Raw genomic sequence first — 19557 nt, forward strand, 5'->3', positions numbered from 1 at the left:
TTTATTGTAAAAATTTAAATTAATTAATCGGATTTATTTTAAATAAACTTCTGATAACAATTCTCACATAGAATATATACAGAACTTCCTTTCTAAAGAAAATTTCTTTCTGTACACCTCTTTCTAAAGATTTCTCTGGATTATTTAGCGCTTTTTTAGGAAAAAAAAATGAAACATTTTTAATCTGTTCTGCTCTGGACCCCTTATTTTTAACCAAATGCAGTGCATCACACAACTCTATGGAGCCGCATTTACTATCTTTTTCAACTGGAAAAATTTCTTATAATACCTATATTTAATTTTAAATGGTCATCTTGGCAAATGTAATAAAAGCCTACATACTTTTAGTATCTTAATTTTAAACTTTGCTTTTCTCCTCAAAAAGATTTTATGATGCTGAGTTTCATCATCAAATGATATTCTGAGCAAAGCTCTCTTTGACCAACTTCAAATCCATTTTCTTCTGAAAACAGTGAATCTCTCTTTGTTCTTGAACTATCATAAAGAGTAAACAAGGAAGGTTCAAAAAGCCTGTTTGGATTACCCCACTGTTTCACACAAATTAGGTGTGCCCACAGTCATTAATATCTGTTTTAAAATAAAATGGCTTAATGACTTAAACTAACAGTACAATCCTAAATTACACCATCAAAAAAGAGTTAGAATGGCCAGGAAGTAATTTGGTACTTCTATCTTTCCAAGATCTTTCTGTGAGTTTATCTTTTCTATTTTTTTGGGAATGAAAGAACACATATTAGTGCTTCATTCAGGCATTCACCCAGACAGACCTGAAGTCAAAAAAGCCCCAGTCAAAGTCAACTAAATAAATTAAATAAAGAGATACAGATTTGTCTTAGGAAGGTAGCTCTAAAGAATAAATAGCTCCTCAGTGCATAGCATGGAAAATAAATCAAAATATGTTGAAACAGAACTTAAATATAAGGAAATAAGGATTTATCCACCATTCTGGTCTCCAAAGACTCTGTGAGGTGCCTCCAAATATCAACCAGATCCAGCTCTGTCTCATTTCTGCAGCATGTCAGGACCTCTGCTCAAGGTGACACAACTATAGCCCCGTGTATACGTTAGGGCATTGACAAGGGATGAAACAGCACAAACAGAATAACAATTCTGACAAATAGTGGAGGAGAAAGTTCAGTTTTTAGACACTTTAGACTTCTTATTTATCTCTTCTTTCTTTCAGAGTGCTTATCTGTTGCTCCAGAAGGTATGCAGACAAATGATGTACTTCAACATAAAGTGACACTGACACATGAAACCCGTTTACATATATTAAGAAAACTCTCATTTTCTTTCAATCATTTCATGTTTCCTCTTATACAAAACCCAGTATTATATCACACACTAAATGAAGAGATCTTGGTATTTTTCAGGAAGCCTGTCTCTGAAGGAGAGTTGCTCCTGGAAAAGCCTATTAGTAATTTATTTACCTGTGAACTGCCATATGATTTTTGCCATATCAGATAAGCAGGTATTCAAAGTTAAGGATATTCATTGCAAATTGAGACATGTTTCCACCATTTGTTACACTGGACTTAAATTTAGTTTTAGACTAGAAAAACTCAAATACCAAGAAAGAGTAATTCTGCTGGACATATCTGCATTCCCTGTAACAATCCAAGTCCAAGCCTTTGGACTGTGTGTGGCAGCTGAATACACACAACATTTACTTATTCTAAAAGATAGCTCCTATTAAAACACCATGTATTTATTTCACGAAGAGGCTATAGAAATTTTATCTATATTTTATATTAGCTATTCTATATATCATAATAAAATAAATAGATAGATAGATAGATAGATGATAGATAGATATTCTATATCTATTTTAGCTATGAATTTTAACTATCTAGCAGGCAGAGCATCCTACTTTGACCAAGTATCAGGGACCAATCTGGGTGCTCTAAACATAATTCAATGTAAAATTTGCTATTTTGGGCGGGGGTTGTAAGGGTTACAAAACAACAGATTTCACGGGTCTTTTGGGGCAGTCCATCAGCAGCTTAACACATTCTGCATTGCAAATGGTATCTTGATCAACACAACCTGCCCCAAGACCTACCTGAAATAATAAAATAGATGAGTATCTCAAAGTTCAAAGCTTTTCTCCTATCTCTTACTCCTTTAACAATACAGAACACCATGTTGTCTGCCATCCAACGCTTTTCTATTAACATGGAACACAAGAAAGGTTTTGAAAAATTCAGTAAAAGTAATCTCTTGCTGAATATATGTAGCCTCACCTTGCGGATGCCTCTGCCAAGATCTTCTCCATAGTTTGTCCCCAAAATTTCAAAATGCACATTGGGATTCCCCCCATTTTCTGCAAATTCCAGTTCTCCAGTCAAGCCATTCACTCCACCCTATTGGGAAAAAAAAAGAAAAATGGACTGAAAACTTCTAAGTGGGTAATTGCAACAACCTTTTGTTCCTTGAAGACTTTCATACACTAACTATGCAGAATAACAACCAGAATTAAGATAGTTTTCCGAAGATCATGCTTCCCTAAAAATTCTGAAGCTTAAATTATTCCTGTCACATAATAAAGTTTTTCACAGAAGAATTAAACTCAGCAATGCTAAGCAGATGTAATACAAGCAATAGTCTTACTCTTAGCATGTTTGCACTCCAATTTTGTTCTTTGACCCATCAGCATATATGTATTGACAGTTTAACTCCAACAAATTAAAAAAAAAAGAATTTTTTCAAAGAAGTTTAGTGGGAGCAAAGCTAAACAGAAATACATATAAGAAATTGCACAAAAATTAATTCTGTTTGTTGATCTTTTATTTTTCCCCTCAAATGTTCCTCCCTCATGGAAGACTTCCACGAGGGCAGGCTGAGTTTTAGATGAAGTTACACATTTTTTGTAGTCTCAATGTATGTGATTTGCACAAATGAAGAAGGAATTCATTCAAAGTCTAGCTGAATGCAGTGATTTTTCTTTTTCCTCCCAATTATCCTTTACTAAGAATACATGACATAGGCAAAATGCAGCACCTCTTCAAGCTTGCTTTTACAGTTTTGCTGGAAGGGGTTAAAATACTAGAGATGAAACACTAGAGTGAATAATCCCCACAAAGAATTAGAGTTGAAAGGGCTATACACACCACAGCCATACTCAAAATATATTCCAGAGTTAATTCAACATGACACACATTTCATCTTTGTATAAGAACTGTGATGACCTGAACTATAAAATCAGCAGAGCCATGTTAAATACTGATAATGAAAACCTTTACCCTTCAAAAATTTCTTCAGTTTACACATTGATGGAAAATTTGATGTTCAGCCCTCTCCCTCTAAAAACAAATGTAAAAATATTCTAAGTATGCAAAAAAAACCCCAAAAAACAAACAAACAAAAACATAGGTGTAAAACCCTATGAAATGTATAGCTTTTCCTCAAAACATAAGGCAAGAACTTTTCAGTTGTGATTGCTGTTTCACTTAGAAGATTTTTTATTTAAACTGGAACACCTTGCAATATAAACTACCTAGCTAAGCACATAAGCCTTGCTGAATCATGATATTAAAAACTCTATTTCTACATCTTCAGTTTGTAAAATCCAGGAAGGAATGCAAAATTTGCATCTCCCATGCAGATTGCTGTGAAATAACAGAATGTTCTCCTGCTTTAATAAAACAGTACTGTGATAATAACAAAAGCAATGAAATTGATCATTGAGATGATACCTTTAGAATTTATTAGACTACTAGAAACTAGTACTATCAGGAGATAATACATAAATAATTATATGATAAAATAATAATACAAATATTAAAATAATGCAAGTATTTTATGAGTGTCATTTACAGTGAAAACCAATAAAATACTTTGTGTGTGTATATATATATATTTATAATGACTATAAAAATATTTTCCATAATATTTTCTTTCTATAGTATTTACTTTTTTATTCTGTACTGAAAAAAAAAAAAATAAAAAAAAAAAAGAAAGGAAAAAAGCCAATAGCCTGATTAAGAGTACATCTAAACAGACTTTTGCAGGAAGATTCTGGCAATTGCAAACCGACAATTTCAACAAATGTTGCTGTTAGCAAGACACTCTGATTCCTTTTTATCTTGACTACCATCCTGCAATAACCAGACCTTCATGGCTTTTAGATTGGGGTTAGCACACCTCTGGCTGGTTCAGAGTGAAGACAGAGTGAACTTGTGTTTACCCACAAAATCACTTGAACATGTCATTTGGTAAATAACCGAGTTTCACAAATTTAAACCTTTTCTCTAAATTAAATTTGACTTCATCCTGCTCGTGGACCAGAAGTAGAAACCTTCTCCATATACTTTTTCTCTCATAGGTTCTTATCTGGCTTTTTGAATACCTAAGGCACAGTTTCACAGAACATGAGATGGAGAAATGCCTGCAAAGTGGCACAGACCTGCAGGAGCTGGGATGCCCAGCTGATTGCTCAAAGCCTCCATCTGGGCATCTTACCAGACACTGAGTTGGTTATATTACACTTAATATTTCCTAGATTGCTTCCTAAGACTTGCCCTGCACTGGGTATTAGACTGTGAGTCTGAGGTAGGTAATGCCCGAGAATTAATTTAATTGTTGCAGACAACCTGAGCAGCACCATGATTTCAAATGAGCCACAGGCAGGACCTGGAAAAAGGAAGGGAAAACTCTGCAACAAAGTGGTAAAAGAAAGGAAATATCCAATAAAAATCGTTATGATATCTTCAAACAGATGCTTTGTACAGCAGAAAATAGAAATGAAGGATATAGGATTTTCAATCTAGAAAATTAAAGTGACTTTATTTTCCAGACTGAGAGCTCTCCCAATGCTTTAAGGAACATGAAGATAAAACGCAAATTATTTTTGAGACTTGAAATGGCAATTTAAAATGTTTAAAAACTTTAAAAATTATTTTTAATAACCTTTCTCCTTATTTGGGCAAACATGATTAAAAATAATTCAAATAATCATTTAACCTCAATTATACTTGAAGTAATCAATTCAGTCAATCTCTTAAGAAAACATAAGATTCTTTGGAAATATATGTCCCCTTAAATACAGTACAGGTTAACGGAATTACCCAAGATATTTTAGGATTTGATCTCTATCCAGAAACTTTAAGTTTGTTTAACTTGATTTTTAAATTACTGCAATTGTCAGGGCAAGATACAAACTAAGTTTGTATCAGCTTTATTTGTCTGCAGTCCAATCTTTACCATAAAAACGTTATTTCTCATTCATCTATTTTGGCAATCTATCACTTTTTGAATATTTCTTATTAAGCAGTGTCTTAATCAGAGCTTCCTCTCCTAGACTGTGTACATGTGAAAACACTGTAATAAGAGCTCCAATTAGAATGGTAATGCTGCCAGCTTGGGGACGGCAGAGACAGAAAGACAAAACAGCAAAGAACTGCCAACAATACTAAATTTACAGGACATTTCTTGGAGGTCTTGGTTTCTCCTCCTTGTCTGTTGGACCTGCAGGCCATGCAGTGCTGTCATTGCTCTCCTTGTCCCACTCCTCACAGCCTTTGCACAGGCTTACACAACTCTGGCTGCCGCTTAGGGCTGATAGAGTGGAGCAGGATATCTCCTGGGAGGATTTTCTGGACACTGCTCAGTTTTTGTGAGTAGCCCTTCACAGTATGGATGTGTCTGAAACACTTGATTTACAGCATGTGTTTTATCCCTCTGCTAACGCACCGTGGAAGGAGATCACAGAGGAAATGACCATCTCTATGACAGCTACTGATGCAGCAACGTCCTGATGAGATTTTTCCAAGTGATTTTAGTGTTAATCATGAAAACGGGCAAGAGCAAAAGAAATTTTTCATTCCTTATAACTTACAGAAACAGTACTATTTGGGGAAAAATGAAGATATATTTGTTATCTACCTTTTCAAATTCTTCTAAGGTTCAGCTGCAACCATGTAATTTCCTGACACATATAAAACAGAAGTGAAATGTCAGTTGCTAGGCCAAAAATGTTGTACTTATGATTCTGATCACTGCTCTGGGCTTTACAGAGCTGTTATAAAGCTTGGCAATATAATTAAAGCCTACTTGAGTCCCATTTAGACTGGCAAGATAAACTGCAGTTTATATATTCTTAGGCGCTACTATACTGTAAGTCCCTGCAGAAAGCACTGTTTACATAGCAGTCAGGACCTCACTTGGGAATGCCAGCTTGCCAATCAATCATCAGCTATAAAATACTGTACTTGCTCTCAGCTTCTGTTCAAACTTCCTCTTCTTTTTTCTTCTGGTACCAGCTATTTCGAAACTAAAGATGAAAAAAGGTGGCTAAAGGCAGGAGAAATGCTATAAACTGCTAGTAAATATACATTTCACATTTTATTCTGGAAAAAGTCTGATCTTGAGAACAGTGCTGAGTTCTCAACTAGCACGGACAATCTAATCTAAAACTTGAAAAACAATTTGGAGTCTTTTTTGCATGTCACCACTGAGTGTCACTGACATTTCTGAGACCAGAACTAGTTGACAATTCCACCTATGATTCATGAAACAGCAAGAGGTAAAGCTCATTTTCCCAAAAGGGACAGGCTCTGTGTTGCTGCTAGCACTAAAAATTTGCTGTTAGTGAGCTAAACAAATGTGATTAGGAAGAGCCCTGAGACGTGGGAGAAGATATGTGCAGAAACTTGATCCCACCTTGCTGAGTTGATCCTCCCTATAATCCTACTTACATTTATTCCCAGGCTACTCAGGAAGATAATTTTTTCCCAAAGTAGAATTATTTTCTAGTGATACTCATTCCTCCAACTGTGAAATAGCTTTACTGAGAAATAAACAAGTGAGCATGTGTTTAGTGATAGTTCCTATTACCAAAGTGAATTTAAGCTAATTGCTGGAGCTGGCCAAATTAATTAGAAGGATTGTATTTCCTGATGAATTTAACTGTTTATTCAGTTCCAGAAAGGGCAGAAACAGATATTAGATTTAAATAATTGTGGTGGGCTTAAAATGTTTTCTTCAGACTTTGTCCAATCAACTGAATTCACAAAGAAAAAACTGCTTTTGTAGCTGTTTGTAGAAATAAGGATGCATGAGTCAAATGCTCAACAGTGAAAAGTAACAAATGACAATAAGGAATGATTTAGACAGCTTTTTTACCATTTTAAGAAATGCAGGAAACTCTAACTTCCTCTCATTGCCTACTCTCCTTTACTAGCTAATTAACTATAAAGAAACCAGTTTATTTACTACAGGGGTAAAAAATTTTACAATTGCTGCTGTAGGTAAAACATCAGCATCCCTTTCTCTTACCTTCTTCAGTGAGTAGCTTAATAAAGATTTCCCATCTCATTTCTAATTTCCACCTGCAGAAATCAAAGAAAGATTTCCCTCTGCACCCAAAACACTGCCAGCTGCTCCTGTTTCTGGATCCTTTCAGAAAAATACTCAACTCTTTTTTGAAGGGTTTTTTTTTTTTTTGAAGAGTTGAGTATAATTTGACTCCTAGTGAGGCTACACTGAGAGATGGGACAGCCTGAGAACGGGTAATGATTTCAGCTCTGCAATACAGGTCACCATGAAGGGAGAATTAAGATGTTGCAGAGGATGGAAGTTCTTTTTCCAGGAGCATTTTAAAAAAATCTCAGAATCTATTTTCACCCTGAATTATATCAATATCTTACTATGATATTCCATTATACACCACTACCGGAAACAGTGGTGATTTCAAAATTAAAATGCAGAACTTTCATTTCAGAAACTATTCAAATACCACGTGGTAACTTCCTCCTGTTTTCTTTCAAAATTAAGGGAAACTGGTATGCTTTTGAGAAAAAAAAATGTATTTCAGTTGATTTTACAGGATTCTCCAGGACAACAGGAGAGAAAAAGATGTTTAAGGAATAAGGCAAGATGGGAAAGAGAAGCATTCTCAGGAAGAAAGATTAAGTAGGGGCTTTTTTCTCTTCATTACTTTTAGTTTTATTTTTTTTTCTGATACCTCATCAGGCATTCATCAATGCCAAATTTGTCATTTCAAAAGTACACAGCTGTTATCCCAAAGTTCTTCTACATAAATGCTTTAGTGAAAGAAAAGGGAAAGTAGGCCACAAAACTAAAGCAGAATTCCTATTCTTGTGCAATTCCAGCTCTCAGTTGCAAATTTAGCTTTCCTCTGCCTATGGATTGAAATGCTACTGACATCCACACACAGTAAAATTTCTGTATTTCATTTGGATTAAATTTTGACTTTCAATTTTAGCACGTTACTTCTAGAAATTCATCTCTGTCAGCACAATGCAGTGTAAGGAGTATTTGGATTATTCAATTTACACCAACAAAATAGTTTCTTATCAAAGCCATCTAATTGAAATAGCAGAGAAACCCAAAAGTGACAGGATGGAAGCATGGTTAGCTGCACAGATCAGGAATTTCTTTAGCATTTGATTCATTTCTTAGCAAGCTAACAACAACTCTGGAATTTCCACTTGCTCCTGCCTTCTTGAATCCTGTCATAATTCTCCTGGCCATTTAAGTGGAAAAGTATGCACAGCATTTACAAAATCCAAGGTGAGAAGAGAACCAGCCTTGCCTGAAACATAGGTCAAAATACATGGGACTGCCAAATGTGAATATGAAATTGCTCTGATAGGTTAAGAGCAATACAATTTGCAGTCTCTTAAAGACCTATCCTGCCCTTGAAATAAGAAATGTGCCCAGGATTATTCTTGCAGTCTCATGACTTCAAACTGTTAGAATGGAAAGTGGAAACAGATACCAAAGAAATCCTTGAACTATCATTTTGGAGGGAAGGCAGATTAACCTAGGACTGGGTAAAATATAAGCAGTGCTCAAAGTAGTCTTACATTTTGCCTGCATCATCATAATTTCTGGTGAAGCTAAATACCTAATGCAGAATGGCAACTTCTCCAGACAACATTATATTTTAGATTATTTTTATGTCTTGTAGTGAAAGCCATAAATAAAATACCATTTAATTTTTTTTATTTACCATCCATCTTTTTTTCTATGTTTACAATGCCAGCACTTGACATGTTCGTATACATTACCAGGAAGTGCATGCAGACAAATGAGGAGGCAGTTTTATGAAAGACATCAATAACATAAAGAAAATGAGGAAAATAACTTATAGGGAAGGCAAAGCTCTCAACCTGTTCATATTGACTAAATACTGACCCAGAAGGCTGAGATATTTGTCTATAAGTATGTGGAGGCTGTACACATGGTGAAGAAAGGAAATAACTAAGAGAAATTATCTTTAATGACTGAAGAACAGAATAAACATCTTAGGCATGAGCATGATTGAGGTAGGAAATAAAAATCACAGGGAAGCAGCCACACTAGATAAAGCTCTATCGAGACTGTTACTGAGATGGTTTTGCCATGGCAGAATACAGCCTAGATAATTTAGGGGGTTCCTTACTCCCATTTCTATGATTTCACTTTATTTACGTCAAAGGCAGTGCAATGGCAAATTTTGCAGAACGTTATCCAAGTGTAATTCTGCAACTTTTTCTCCTTTCTTTGACAAAGAAAAAAGTAAATTTATTTTTTTTACTTCCTAACCTGTGAAACTGCTTCAGCCGTGATGCTTGTTCACCTTTGACACTCTTTCTTCCTTGAACATCCAACTGGTTTGGCACTTTTGGTAAACAAACCTATTGGTTTTATTTCAATGTGATTATTATGACATGGAAAAAACCCAACCAACCAAATAAAGAACTACTTCCATTCAGGAACTGTGAATATATAAAAACTATACTGATAAGAGTAATATGCACCTGGGGAGGAAATACTGCCTATTGAGAGTATTTTAGAAATCAAAGATGAGGAAAGAGAGGCGAAAAGTACCTTCTTGATAGTTTCCAACATTGATCTCCCTCCTTGCCAGGGTTTAGAGTTCTTCCTGATGCAGGTGAGGCTGGCCATGCTGTGCCACTTCCTGTCCTCCAGCTTCTTATGAAAGGCATTTGCCAGCAGGAGGACAGTGTCGTATATATACAGGTTTGAAATCTGTAAAGACATCAAAAGGGAAGCATTAGCATTGCTAGTGGTAGTCTCCTGCCAGCAGCCAGGATTTATCATTTGTTTTGCCTTGACCATAATCCTCTGGTAATTACTTACTTTATTTGGTATTAATAAGAATCAGTGAGAGGCAAAATGTCACACCTTTGGGCTTTGGTAAAATCTGCAGCTGGGGATTGTAATGCTAAAAGTGATTTACAGCAACAAACTACACACACAAGTACAGGCAGCCCAATCACTGGCACAGCTCCACTTGCCAGATTTACAGCTCTACTTATGACCATAAACAGACTCCCTTTCATTTTTAACCAGTTGCTTGTGAGACTCAATTTTTCAGTCACCAGATATTTGGACACCATCAAATTATCTTCAAGGCTGTTTTGTTCTTTCGAAAAGCAGAAACTCTGAAAATTTAGAATAGATTTGATCATATTTTTTTGTTCCTGGTTCCTGCAGTCAATTCTGATTGGCACTTTCTAGCATGAAATAAGACTCAATGAAATTTCTGTCAGTGTGCAATTGCATGTTGAGTCTGCGATTTACAGTGTTTAGTGTCAGAGTGTTTGACATTGGCTGTTAATTCTTTGCAGGACAAAACTCTTATAGAGTAAATGTGTATGTTTCACTGTGAGCACAGCTGCATACAGTGAGAGGAAATTCTAGTTTAGGATCAAAGGCAGAACAGTGGAATTCAAGAAGAGGAATCACTTGTTTGCCACTTCCACTTAACCATGTTCTAGTTCTATGAACATGCTTTTAAATGCACACAGTGCAAAGTGAGATGTGAAAGATGCAATTAAATGTAAAAGAACAGAAGCTCAGAACTCATGAACACTTCTGAAATAAGTAATTTACAATATAGTCCTACATCAGTCTTTTCTGTCCTCAAATGGAAGGAACATTTAAGTTACTGACAGTATCATAAAAAGAAACCTCAGCTGTCCTGAACAGAGGTTTTCATGAAGAAAAATTATGTTCAGAAATGAAAATTACTTTTGGGAATATTATTTTTAGATAACCGATTGGTCATCTAAAGTTATTGAGGGAATCACAGTTTCCTCAGCTGCATGATAAAGGCTTTGTATGAGCATTCCCAGTGCTTGACAACAAATTAGCCAGTGGCAATTTGAGGCAAGGTTGCTGGGATTTTTTTTCCATCAGTCACAGATAAGCCAAAAGACATTTCCTCAGATTTGTGGAATATGTTGGCTGCTCTCTCTAAGGGTTTCTTACACAGATATAGGTGATGTGCTTAAAGTTTTAAAAGAAGAAAGAAGCTTACAAAAGGAAAGTACGGGAATTTAGTGGCCCTATTCTGCTTTTTAAATATATCCAAAGACTGGGAAAGCCCTGCAGCTATTGGAAGGGGGTATATGGCAAGGAAGCAGAATAATGGTGAAGATCTGAGGTACTGATTGGCAAGTTCACACACTACCTTCCTGCCTAATTAGTTCTTTCCATATAACATCTTTTTATGTTTTTATTTCCTTTTGCAAATCCCATCTTTATGCTGGCTTTGCTTGTGTCATCCACCAAGTGCTCTGTTAGTAGCACAGATGCGCAGAACCTCTGATCCTTAGTGCCCTTCTTCTTTAAATGATCCTTCACTGTGTCTTCTTCTAAAGGAGGTGCTTCTGTATTCTTACTTGTGCTCCTCCAGTGGCTGTGAACATTTCTATTTTGGTATTCACTCAAGAACAAAATCTACTTTCTTCAGATGCACAGGCCAGGCATCACAGTGCATGACAAGATTCAAAGCATGGCGTGAGGATCTGGGCCCGGGTTAATCAAGCATTTTTAAAACATCTGGGATTATTTGCCTGCATATTGTAAACCTACAAAGGATTCAAAACATTTCAGCTAAAACTGTGTTTCCCCAATGAAGTCAGCACTAGAGGGACATTTGCTGGAGCAGGGAGGGGAGGAATGATTGCTGTGCTGTGAGGCAAGCTTTTTTTATCTAAGTCTTTGCCAAAGGGAAAAAAACCCCCACATCTCCTCTGGAGAGCAGAGGGAATAAGGTCACTAATGAGACTAAATTGGTACATGAAGGGCTGTGGATGCCAAGTCATCATTTCCCAACAAAATGACATTGCTTTCAAGGTAACTTCTGTAACCTACTACCATGGGAATAGAAGACAATTGTCACAGTTCATGAGGAAGGATGCACTCACTAATTTAAGAGTAATATAGCTGGGCCTTCATCAAGTATTAACAGGGCTCAGGAGGACAGAGTTCAGCAGTTATTAAGCATTGTTAGTGCTTCACTAATAGTTGAGCTTAACGTTTACTGCAATCAATCACTGATAATGCAATGATAAAGACCCTACAATTAATTTCTGTTTCTCAAAATCACCCTTCCCTGTTACTACCAGAAGTATGCTTTGTTAATATCTGCCCTGATGAACAGAAGGGGGTTGTAATTTAAAGTCACTTTACACCTTTATTAATTTCCCATGTAAATTTACTTGGGCATTTAATGCATTGCCTGGTGTCCATTACTAATCCCTTATTTATTTTAAGTCTGTTAGGTTAAGGGCTAGACACTTGCATTACCAAGAAGTATTTAACTGCAAAACCTTCTGTTAATGCAATTTAAAATTCAGATGTGATTATTTTATCCAGAGTGTGGAAGAAAGGTACTTAGCATCAGATTAAGAATGAATGATTAATCTGGATTATCAGGGTATATTTTATGTGTACCTATAATATTGCACGTAGTTTTTAGACAAAAGGGTTATAGTACTAAATTCTTCTGTGAATCCAGTTTATAACTTTGTCTTCAAAATGATACAAATTTATAGAATTTGCTTCAATTAGGCCAGTTCAAAAGACACAGTGAGACATCTTCACCAGAATATTTTTCAGTGTTTTAATAAAGATGCTGAAAAAAAATTAATTATTCACACAGACTTTAGGGAGAGTAACTCAGAAAAAAATAAATCAAGAAATTCACCCTTATAATTTCCAGAGAATGTTTCTGATTAGTCACACTTTGATGTCATTAAAAAAAAAAAAAGCATTAGTAATTTCAATTTATAAACTGCTCCAACTCCCCACTGGATTAGAAACTAATTTATAGTATTGTTGGGTAGAACAAAGAAGCAGCAAACAAACCCCACAGCTACTCAAAGGACTGTGCATCATACAAAGGCACAGGGGAAATTGTGTCGCAGTTTTCCTTCCTTTCAGTTTATAATGTTTTCTCACTCAGCTAAAATAATGAAGTACAGCCATCTCAGGGAAAGCATGAAAAAAGCAACTCAGTTGCCCAGAACAATTAAACCAGTCCAGCTTCCATCATTCCTTTGAACCAAGATACTATGAAAGCTTCCAGTAGGAACACTGTAGCTCCCCAATGGGTAGATCACAATGGACAGGTTAGAATTCAAGATCCAATCTAACAAATTAAATGGAATTTGCCAATTTGTCGGGAATAAACTTTGAATTCTAGAACTCATCTTTCCTGGATTCAGCCAACTGCTGAAGTGAAAATGAAGTTGAAGAGAAAGACAAATCGAAATGTAAAGTATCCCATGGATACATGACTCTTGTTTTCTGCCGTGCTGTAATCAGTAACTTTATTCATGAGCACTGCTCTTTGCACTCTCTGGCTCCTGCACATGATCACAGTCTCAGCTCGAACACACTGTCCCTGCCATGACAGAACGGCACAGCCTAAAGGATTTTTGCACTTCTTAAACAGACTGTAGATATATCCTGTGCATCAATGGGCATCACACAGCCCTGCTTGCTTTGAGAACTCTAATAGGATCACTGTGCACTCTGCTACAGCCAGTTTTTCACATCATCAATAATTGCTGGCTGGCTGCTTTGTGAACTAAAATTAGTGACACAAAGGCTCTTACAACTAATCTGAAATAGGACAAGACTATCCACACTTTGTCCCTTACATATTTTCAGTTTAAATAGACACTCTTCACAACCTCCTACTTCTCCTCCCATTGTTTTCTCTCACTCTTCTCTTTCAGAATCATGAGGTGGCTGCTTTTAGCTGCTGGGTCAGACAAGCTCCTCCCTCCACTGTTAAAAATAGTAATATGCAGCCATCTTTCTACAACTGCAGAAATGTTCACAGAAAAAAACCCCAAAACCAAACAAAAGTTAAATCAAAATATTAAGTCAATTTCACACTCCTGATTTGTCTAAGCTTTGTCATGATGAAATGTAATGAGAGAGACAGAAAACTTGTTATTGGAAAAACTATGGGAAATCAGGAAGACAGAGATCCTGTTGCTGAATTCATGTGGTAGGAACCTATTATAGTTTAATTGTACTTTGTGATTAACAGTCCTGAAAAGAAGGCCTCCTTGGAATTTAGACATAGGTTTAGATGTATACAACAAGGCACTTGAAAGAGATGATGTGGGTGGTCCCAGGAAGACTTTCTTATTGGCAACACATTTGAGGCTCAGAGAAGCACATCAACTCAGAAGACATTGACTACAGGGAGGAAATTCTTCCAGGTGAGATGACAAAAATTAAAATTTAGCAGGGCAACAAAATGACTGCCCTACCACCTGGAGACCAGATGGCTTTTTTTGCACTTTTATCTCTATTGCTGTGGAGCAGGCAAGTTGTTGTTCTCCATCAGACACATTTGCCTCCTCCCCAACTCCTTGTTGGTATTTCCTTGTCATGCCATGAGCCATTAAACCCCATGTCGGAGAGGACATGGGAAAATAACTTCAAGTTACAGTAAGCCCCTGGGGGAAAACTTAGAAGTTATCTTGAAAGAGAGTTCCCATGTGGGTATAGACTGGTATATGAACTACCTCCATGCTTTGGGAGAAAGGGTCCTTGGGATCACACAGTGATGAAGATATTCTGTGGTTGCCACGGAAACAGCGCTGGCTTATGTTTTGGGGGACTGGAAATGTCTGCCGAATAATTGTTAACCTTCCAATTGACCTTCTCACCAGCTCCTGCACATCCACGTCATTTATTTCCTGAAAGAGAAGGCAAGGGAGAGGAAAGCATGAGAGTCAAAATTGAGAAACATGACCACCAAATTATAAACAAAAAATGAGCTGAGTGAGCCAAGAGGCCTCTGATTGACACACAGCTACTGTCAAACTCCACCACAGCCTAAAAACCAATCTGTGCATGCTCATTAAAATAATTGGTGTTACTGAAATACCACCATTAACTGCAGAAGTTCAAAGTGCACTGTGCTCAAACCTCACCAAATATTTGTGCTTTCATAGCTGTTTCATTTGGGGTTTTCTCTGCCTCTCCTTTTACCTCTTCTGATGTTTTATTTAAAAGTGTTTCACAGCATCCTTGACAGATAATGTGTAAATCAGTAGGAAGCCATAGCATGATGTATTTCTGAGTGTAGCATTAGTTAGGAGCTGTGAAGGTAGACACGATGTTTCAGGCTTTAAGTGTTCATTTCCTAGAAACAGAATATCAAGAACCTATAAATTATGTGCAAATTAGCAATCATTTACCAAAAGGGCAAAGAAAATGCATAAGAGCATTCTAGGTGTAAATGTGCTTGTTTATAGCAAGACCTAATTTAAAACCAAATTTTTATTCCATGAGGTATCTATTAAGGCTTACAGCTGAACACTCAGCTCTGCAGACAAATACTTTAAAGAAAAAATAACTAAGTAAAAATACTAATATTAAGCTTGAAATATTAACTTTAAGACAGGTTAGGGAAATTGGAAAAACAGTTTTTCACATAGCATAAATTTCTGCATGTTGGGAACATGGTGCTTTACACTTGAATGTTGAGTCCCTCATCATTCATGAGGGAAGTTAAGTGAGAGGAACACGGGCTCCCAAGCAACAGCAACTGACTCCAACCTTCACATAAGAACTTGAACTTTAGTTAAAAATGTTTTTTTTCCTGGTGATTCAGGTAGCTTTCAAGATAATTCTGTGTCTGTATTTTCCTGTAAAATAATAGAAAATAGTCTTTTTAACCAGGATCTCTTTCTGATCACGCTGAACTGTCTTAATTACAGAGGCAGATGCCCCAAACTTTCCAGACATTTGAAATTGCAGATATGCCCCCAGGAAGGGAGGTGGATCAAGAGGCTCCTATTGGCAGCCTGCATTTAATATTCCCTTGCATACAGCCACAGCTTATTGAATACTTTTGATTCTCATTTGTGTATTTATAACTTCATTTTTCAAAGGATATGGAACATCTGCATCGTTAATACCTGTAATGAAATGCCATAATCTTTTTCTGCCTTAGCTTCCTGATCTATGACCATACTTAAGAATTTAGGAGACACCAGGATAGACTTGATCTCAAATTATGGAATCTTCATTTCCATATGGAAATGAAGCCAAGCTTTTTGAAAAAGCAGCTATTTAAATGTTACAACAACCATCCCAGTTATTTTGGCCTTTTTTTGTTTTTGCTGTTCCAGTATAATATCCTTTCATTATTTTGAAGGAACTACTTTGGACATACTGGTATTGGTTTATCTTCCTTAAATTTTGAAAGAAATATATGCGAGATGTAAATTATAACTTCTACTCTCTTGACTACAGTAAAAGTATTTTATTTGCCTTCACCGATTATCACAGTTTCTGAATTCATCTGTTATTAATGTTCTTTATGAAATGCAGATTTTTTCGGCAAAGAGAAATAACATATAGCATCAGCTGTGTTCAGTGTAATATTGTGCATTTCTGGTCTATTAATTCTTAATGTACCACAGATAATGGCTTATCTCAGCTTAAGATGCTGTCTTTTCATTTAGCCTGTATGATTTCACTAGCTGTAAGGTTAAAAAAAAGATATATAATGCTGTTTTAGCAAAATATATATATATATATATATATATAATACTTTCAGTATAATCATAAAGGAGAGCGCAAGAAACTTCTTATCTTGATTTCAAATTATATATTTCCTCGGAGGATTTAAGAAAGTTTGCCTGTTTTCATTACACAGCATGTCCAAACTGTAACACCAAGACTATTAGACTCACTCTAATAATGCAAAAACAGATACCTGCATGGCCACATTATATTGCCAAATACTACTTAAAAAGAAGAATTTGACTTTCAAATTCTCAAACCATAAAAGTGTATTTATGTTTTCTGTATTCAGCACTTTTTGGTGCATTTTAAATAGAATGTTCTCATTTTAACCTCTAGGTTACTACCTCATTTCTTTATACATCACCTGGGAAATAATAACAGAATTCAAACACCAAAGCCATTTTTGTGCAGTAGCCAAGGAGGTATATACATCTATAGATTAATCACAGCTATTATTTTAAATGCTGATTTTACCATAAATCCAGATTTTAGATTGACAACAAAGCAATGCCATGCAACCCCAAATTCAACATTAGTCATTTGTTATGTATTTCTTTGTAATTTTTTAAATACTTGGTATTGACTGAGTGACAAGCCTTTTATATAATGACTCTCCAATATCATCTCTCATTCTTGAATTTTGGATCTGACTTAAGAAAACTATATAAAGCAACTATTGTATGAGAGGAAACAATTTTCATTTGCACTTCAAAGGAGGATACAGTGCAATGATATGAGGGTGGCAGATGATCTGTTATACAAGCACAGAACGTCAAAAAAATTAGAAAGTTGGCCGAGTTGAACTGAGTTGGCACCTGAATAAATTTAGGGTAGATTATGTGAGGTTTTTCGGTTTTCTTTTTGGTGTGGGTTTTTTTTTTTCCTTTTCTTTTTTGCATCAGAAATTCAATATATAGTTCCAAGCCTTTCTTTTGCTGTCTGAACTTGGAATTAAGGGGAGACTATCTGGTCACAAATGAAACAAGGATAAAATTAGATGCACGTTTCATCTAAGCAGGCAAATAAATAAAGAAAAAAATGTGGTTTTAAATTAAGGACTCTTTACAGATGAATTAGGAAACAAGAACTGAAGAGGATCATCTTGACATATAAGGCAAAAACCCCAGTGGTCATCAAGACTACGCACTGGACATCTAATATTTGTCCCATTATTTTAAGACAAGCAGCCCAGGCAGAGACTTACTACCCACCACAGAGCAATTGTACTGGCAATGAGAGTCATGGTGGGGAAGAATTTATTTACATGCTCCTGTATTAAGCACCAGAGGCAACAATTCCTTTTCTTATGGAAACACCTTAACTTTGGGCCAAGATCATGGTTCCAGTATTTATAATATAGTGGACATGCACTATTTTCCAGAACTTCATCACAGAAAATCCTGGCACTCAGGAGAGTGTTTCTTCCTTCTCCAAAAGTCAGCAGGGGAGGAAAGGGTGGCTTAAGGCCTCTGGGCCGCCACTGCCCATCCAGAGCACACTTGTGCCCTTCCTGAATTTCTCAGCACTTTCCAAAGAGAACTTGAGGGAAAGGCATGGCTGGATGAAGCTCCAAGACAAAAAGGAGATTTTTAACTGCATCGTTACTTGCTCCTTTGTATTTCCTTTAGGCTTTTTAGGCTTTGCAGAAAAGGATGAATCAAACCTGACAGGACAAGGAGAAATTAATTTTTAGCTTTCACAAAGAAAAATAAAATCCAAGCTCTTGGAGAAAGCAGGATTCATTCCATCTGTGTATTAGTTTTCACTAATGCCAGGAACTGGCAACTTGGTTGCCCACCTGGATCCAAAGAAGGTGTCATTTCATACACACCCACCAGCCCAGTGGAAAATGTAAGGGTTCCAGTGAAGTTCTAATGTTATTATCAATCATTATCCATATAAAAATATTAAGTGAGCTTCTGGAACTGAGCTGTGATTATAGGACCTGATCTAACTGCTCAAGCTCGAAACATGGTTATGCTCTACTCTTATTCATGGTGGAGTGCATTGGGCTTGAGACACGATGAACAAGATGAATACATGGGGCAAGGACAAGCCCCCTCCTAGGAAAAATGTCTTCATCAGAAAGAATACAACCTTTGAAAACAACTTTGTAAGTCTCACAGTCCTCTCTTGTGCTATGCTGGGCAAACCTGTTTGGACCTTTTCCCATAAATTGGTCTTTAAGAGTCTGGAGTTTTGTCTCATTCTTTCATCAAGAAGGAGTTTTTCCAGACTCTGTTGCCTCTGGCAATTAGAAACCTTTTAACAACTTTTGACCTCAGTTTACTCATGCACAAATTGAACTCATTTGTTCTTGTGTCAACCTTATCCTCTTTCTCTTGACAATGATGCATTTATTCACACTCTGTAAGTGTTTATAAACAGAGAGCACATCCTCTTCCAGTCTTCGCTTTCATAGGCAAACCAAGTCAACCTTTCCAGTCTCCTCTTACACAAATCAGCTTTTCTGTGCACTCATTCCATTCTAATTCTAATAGATCTGGTCATAATTGACCACATTACAGCAGATGAAATCCAAACAATCCTTCGTAAAGTAGATTAATATTTTCACCTCCTGTTTGCAACTCTAAGCAGTGGAAAATACTTGGGGCTGTCCTTGAGTAAACAACAGCAATAAAGAACTGGTGGCAGCCTTGGGTACAGCAAGATAATAGTAAGATAAACCTGAATGTTTTAACAGAGGAAAATTATTGA

The 19557-nt window shown here is 36.3% G+C and overlaps 1 protein-coding gene across 5 annotated transcripts in view; it reads right to left on the reverse strand.

The window, feature by feature from the left end:
* Positions 1-19557, reverse strand: part of GRID2 (glutamate ionotropic receptor delta type subunit 2) — a 679862-nt gene that overhangs the window by 192888 nt on the left and 467417 nt on the right. For all 5 annotated transcript variants that reach the window (XR_015803327.1, XM_014875285.2, XM_088163983.1 and 2 more), the window contains exons 6-8: positions 14826-14999; positions 9856-10017; positions 2265-2384 (exon numbers count right to left, since the gene is read on the reverse strand). Coding sequence is in view for 4 of the 5 variants with exons in the window: in XM_014875285.2 (XP_014730771.1) it covers positions 2265-2384; positions 9856-10017; positions 14826-14999 (456 nt within the window). In the remaining variant the exon portion in view is untranslated. The remainder of the gene's footprint in view (positions 1-2264; positions 2385-9855; positions 10018-14825; positions 15000-19557) is intronic.

This window comes from Sturnus vulgaris, chromosome 4 (assembly GCF_052056855.1).
Source record: "Sturnus vulgaris isolate bStuVul1 chromosome 4, bStuVul1.hap1, whole genome shotgun sequence".
NCBI classification, from domain to species: Eukaryota; Metazoa; Chordata; class Aves; order Passeriformes; family Sturnidae; genus Sturnus; species Sturnus vulgaris.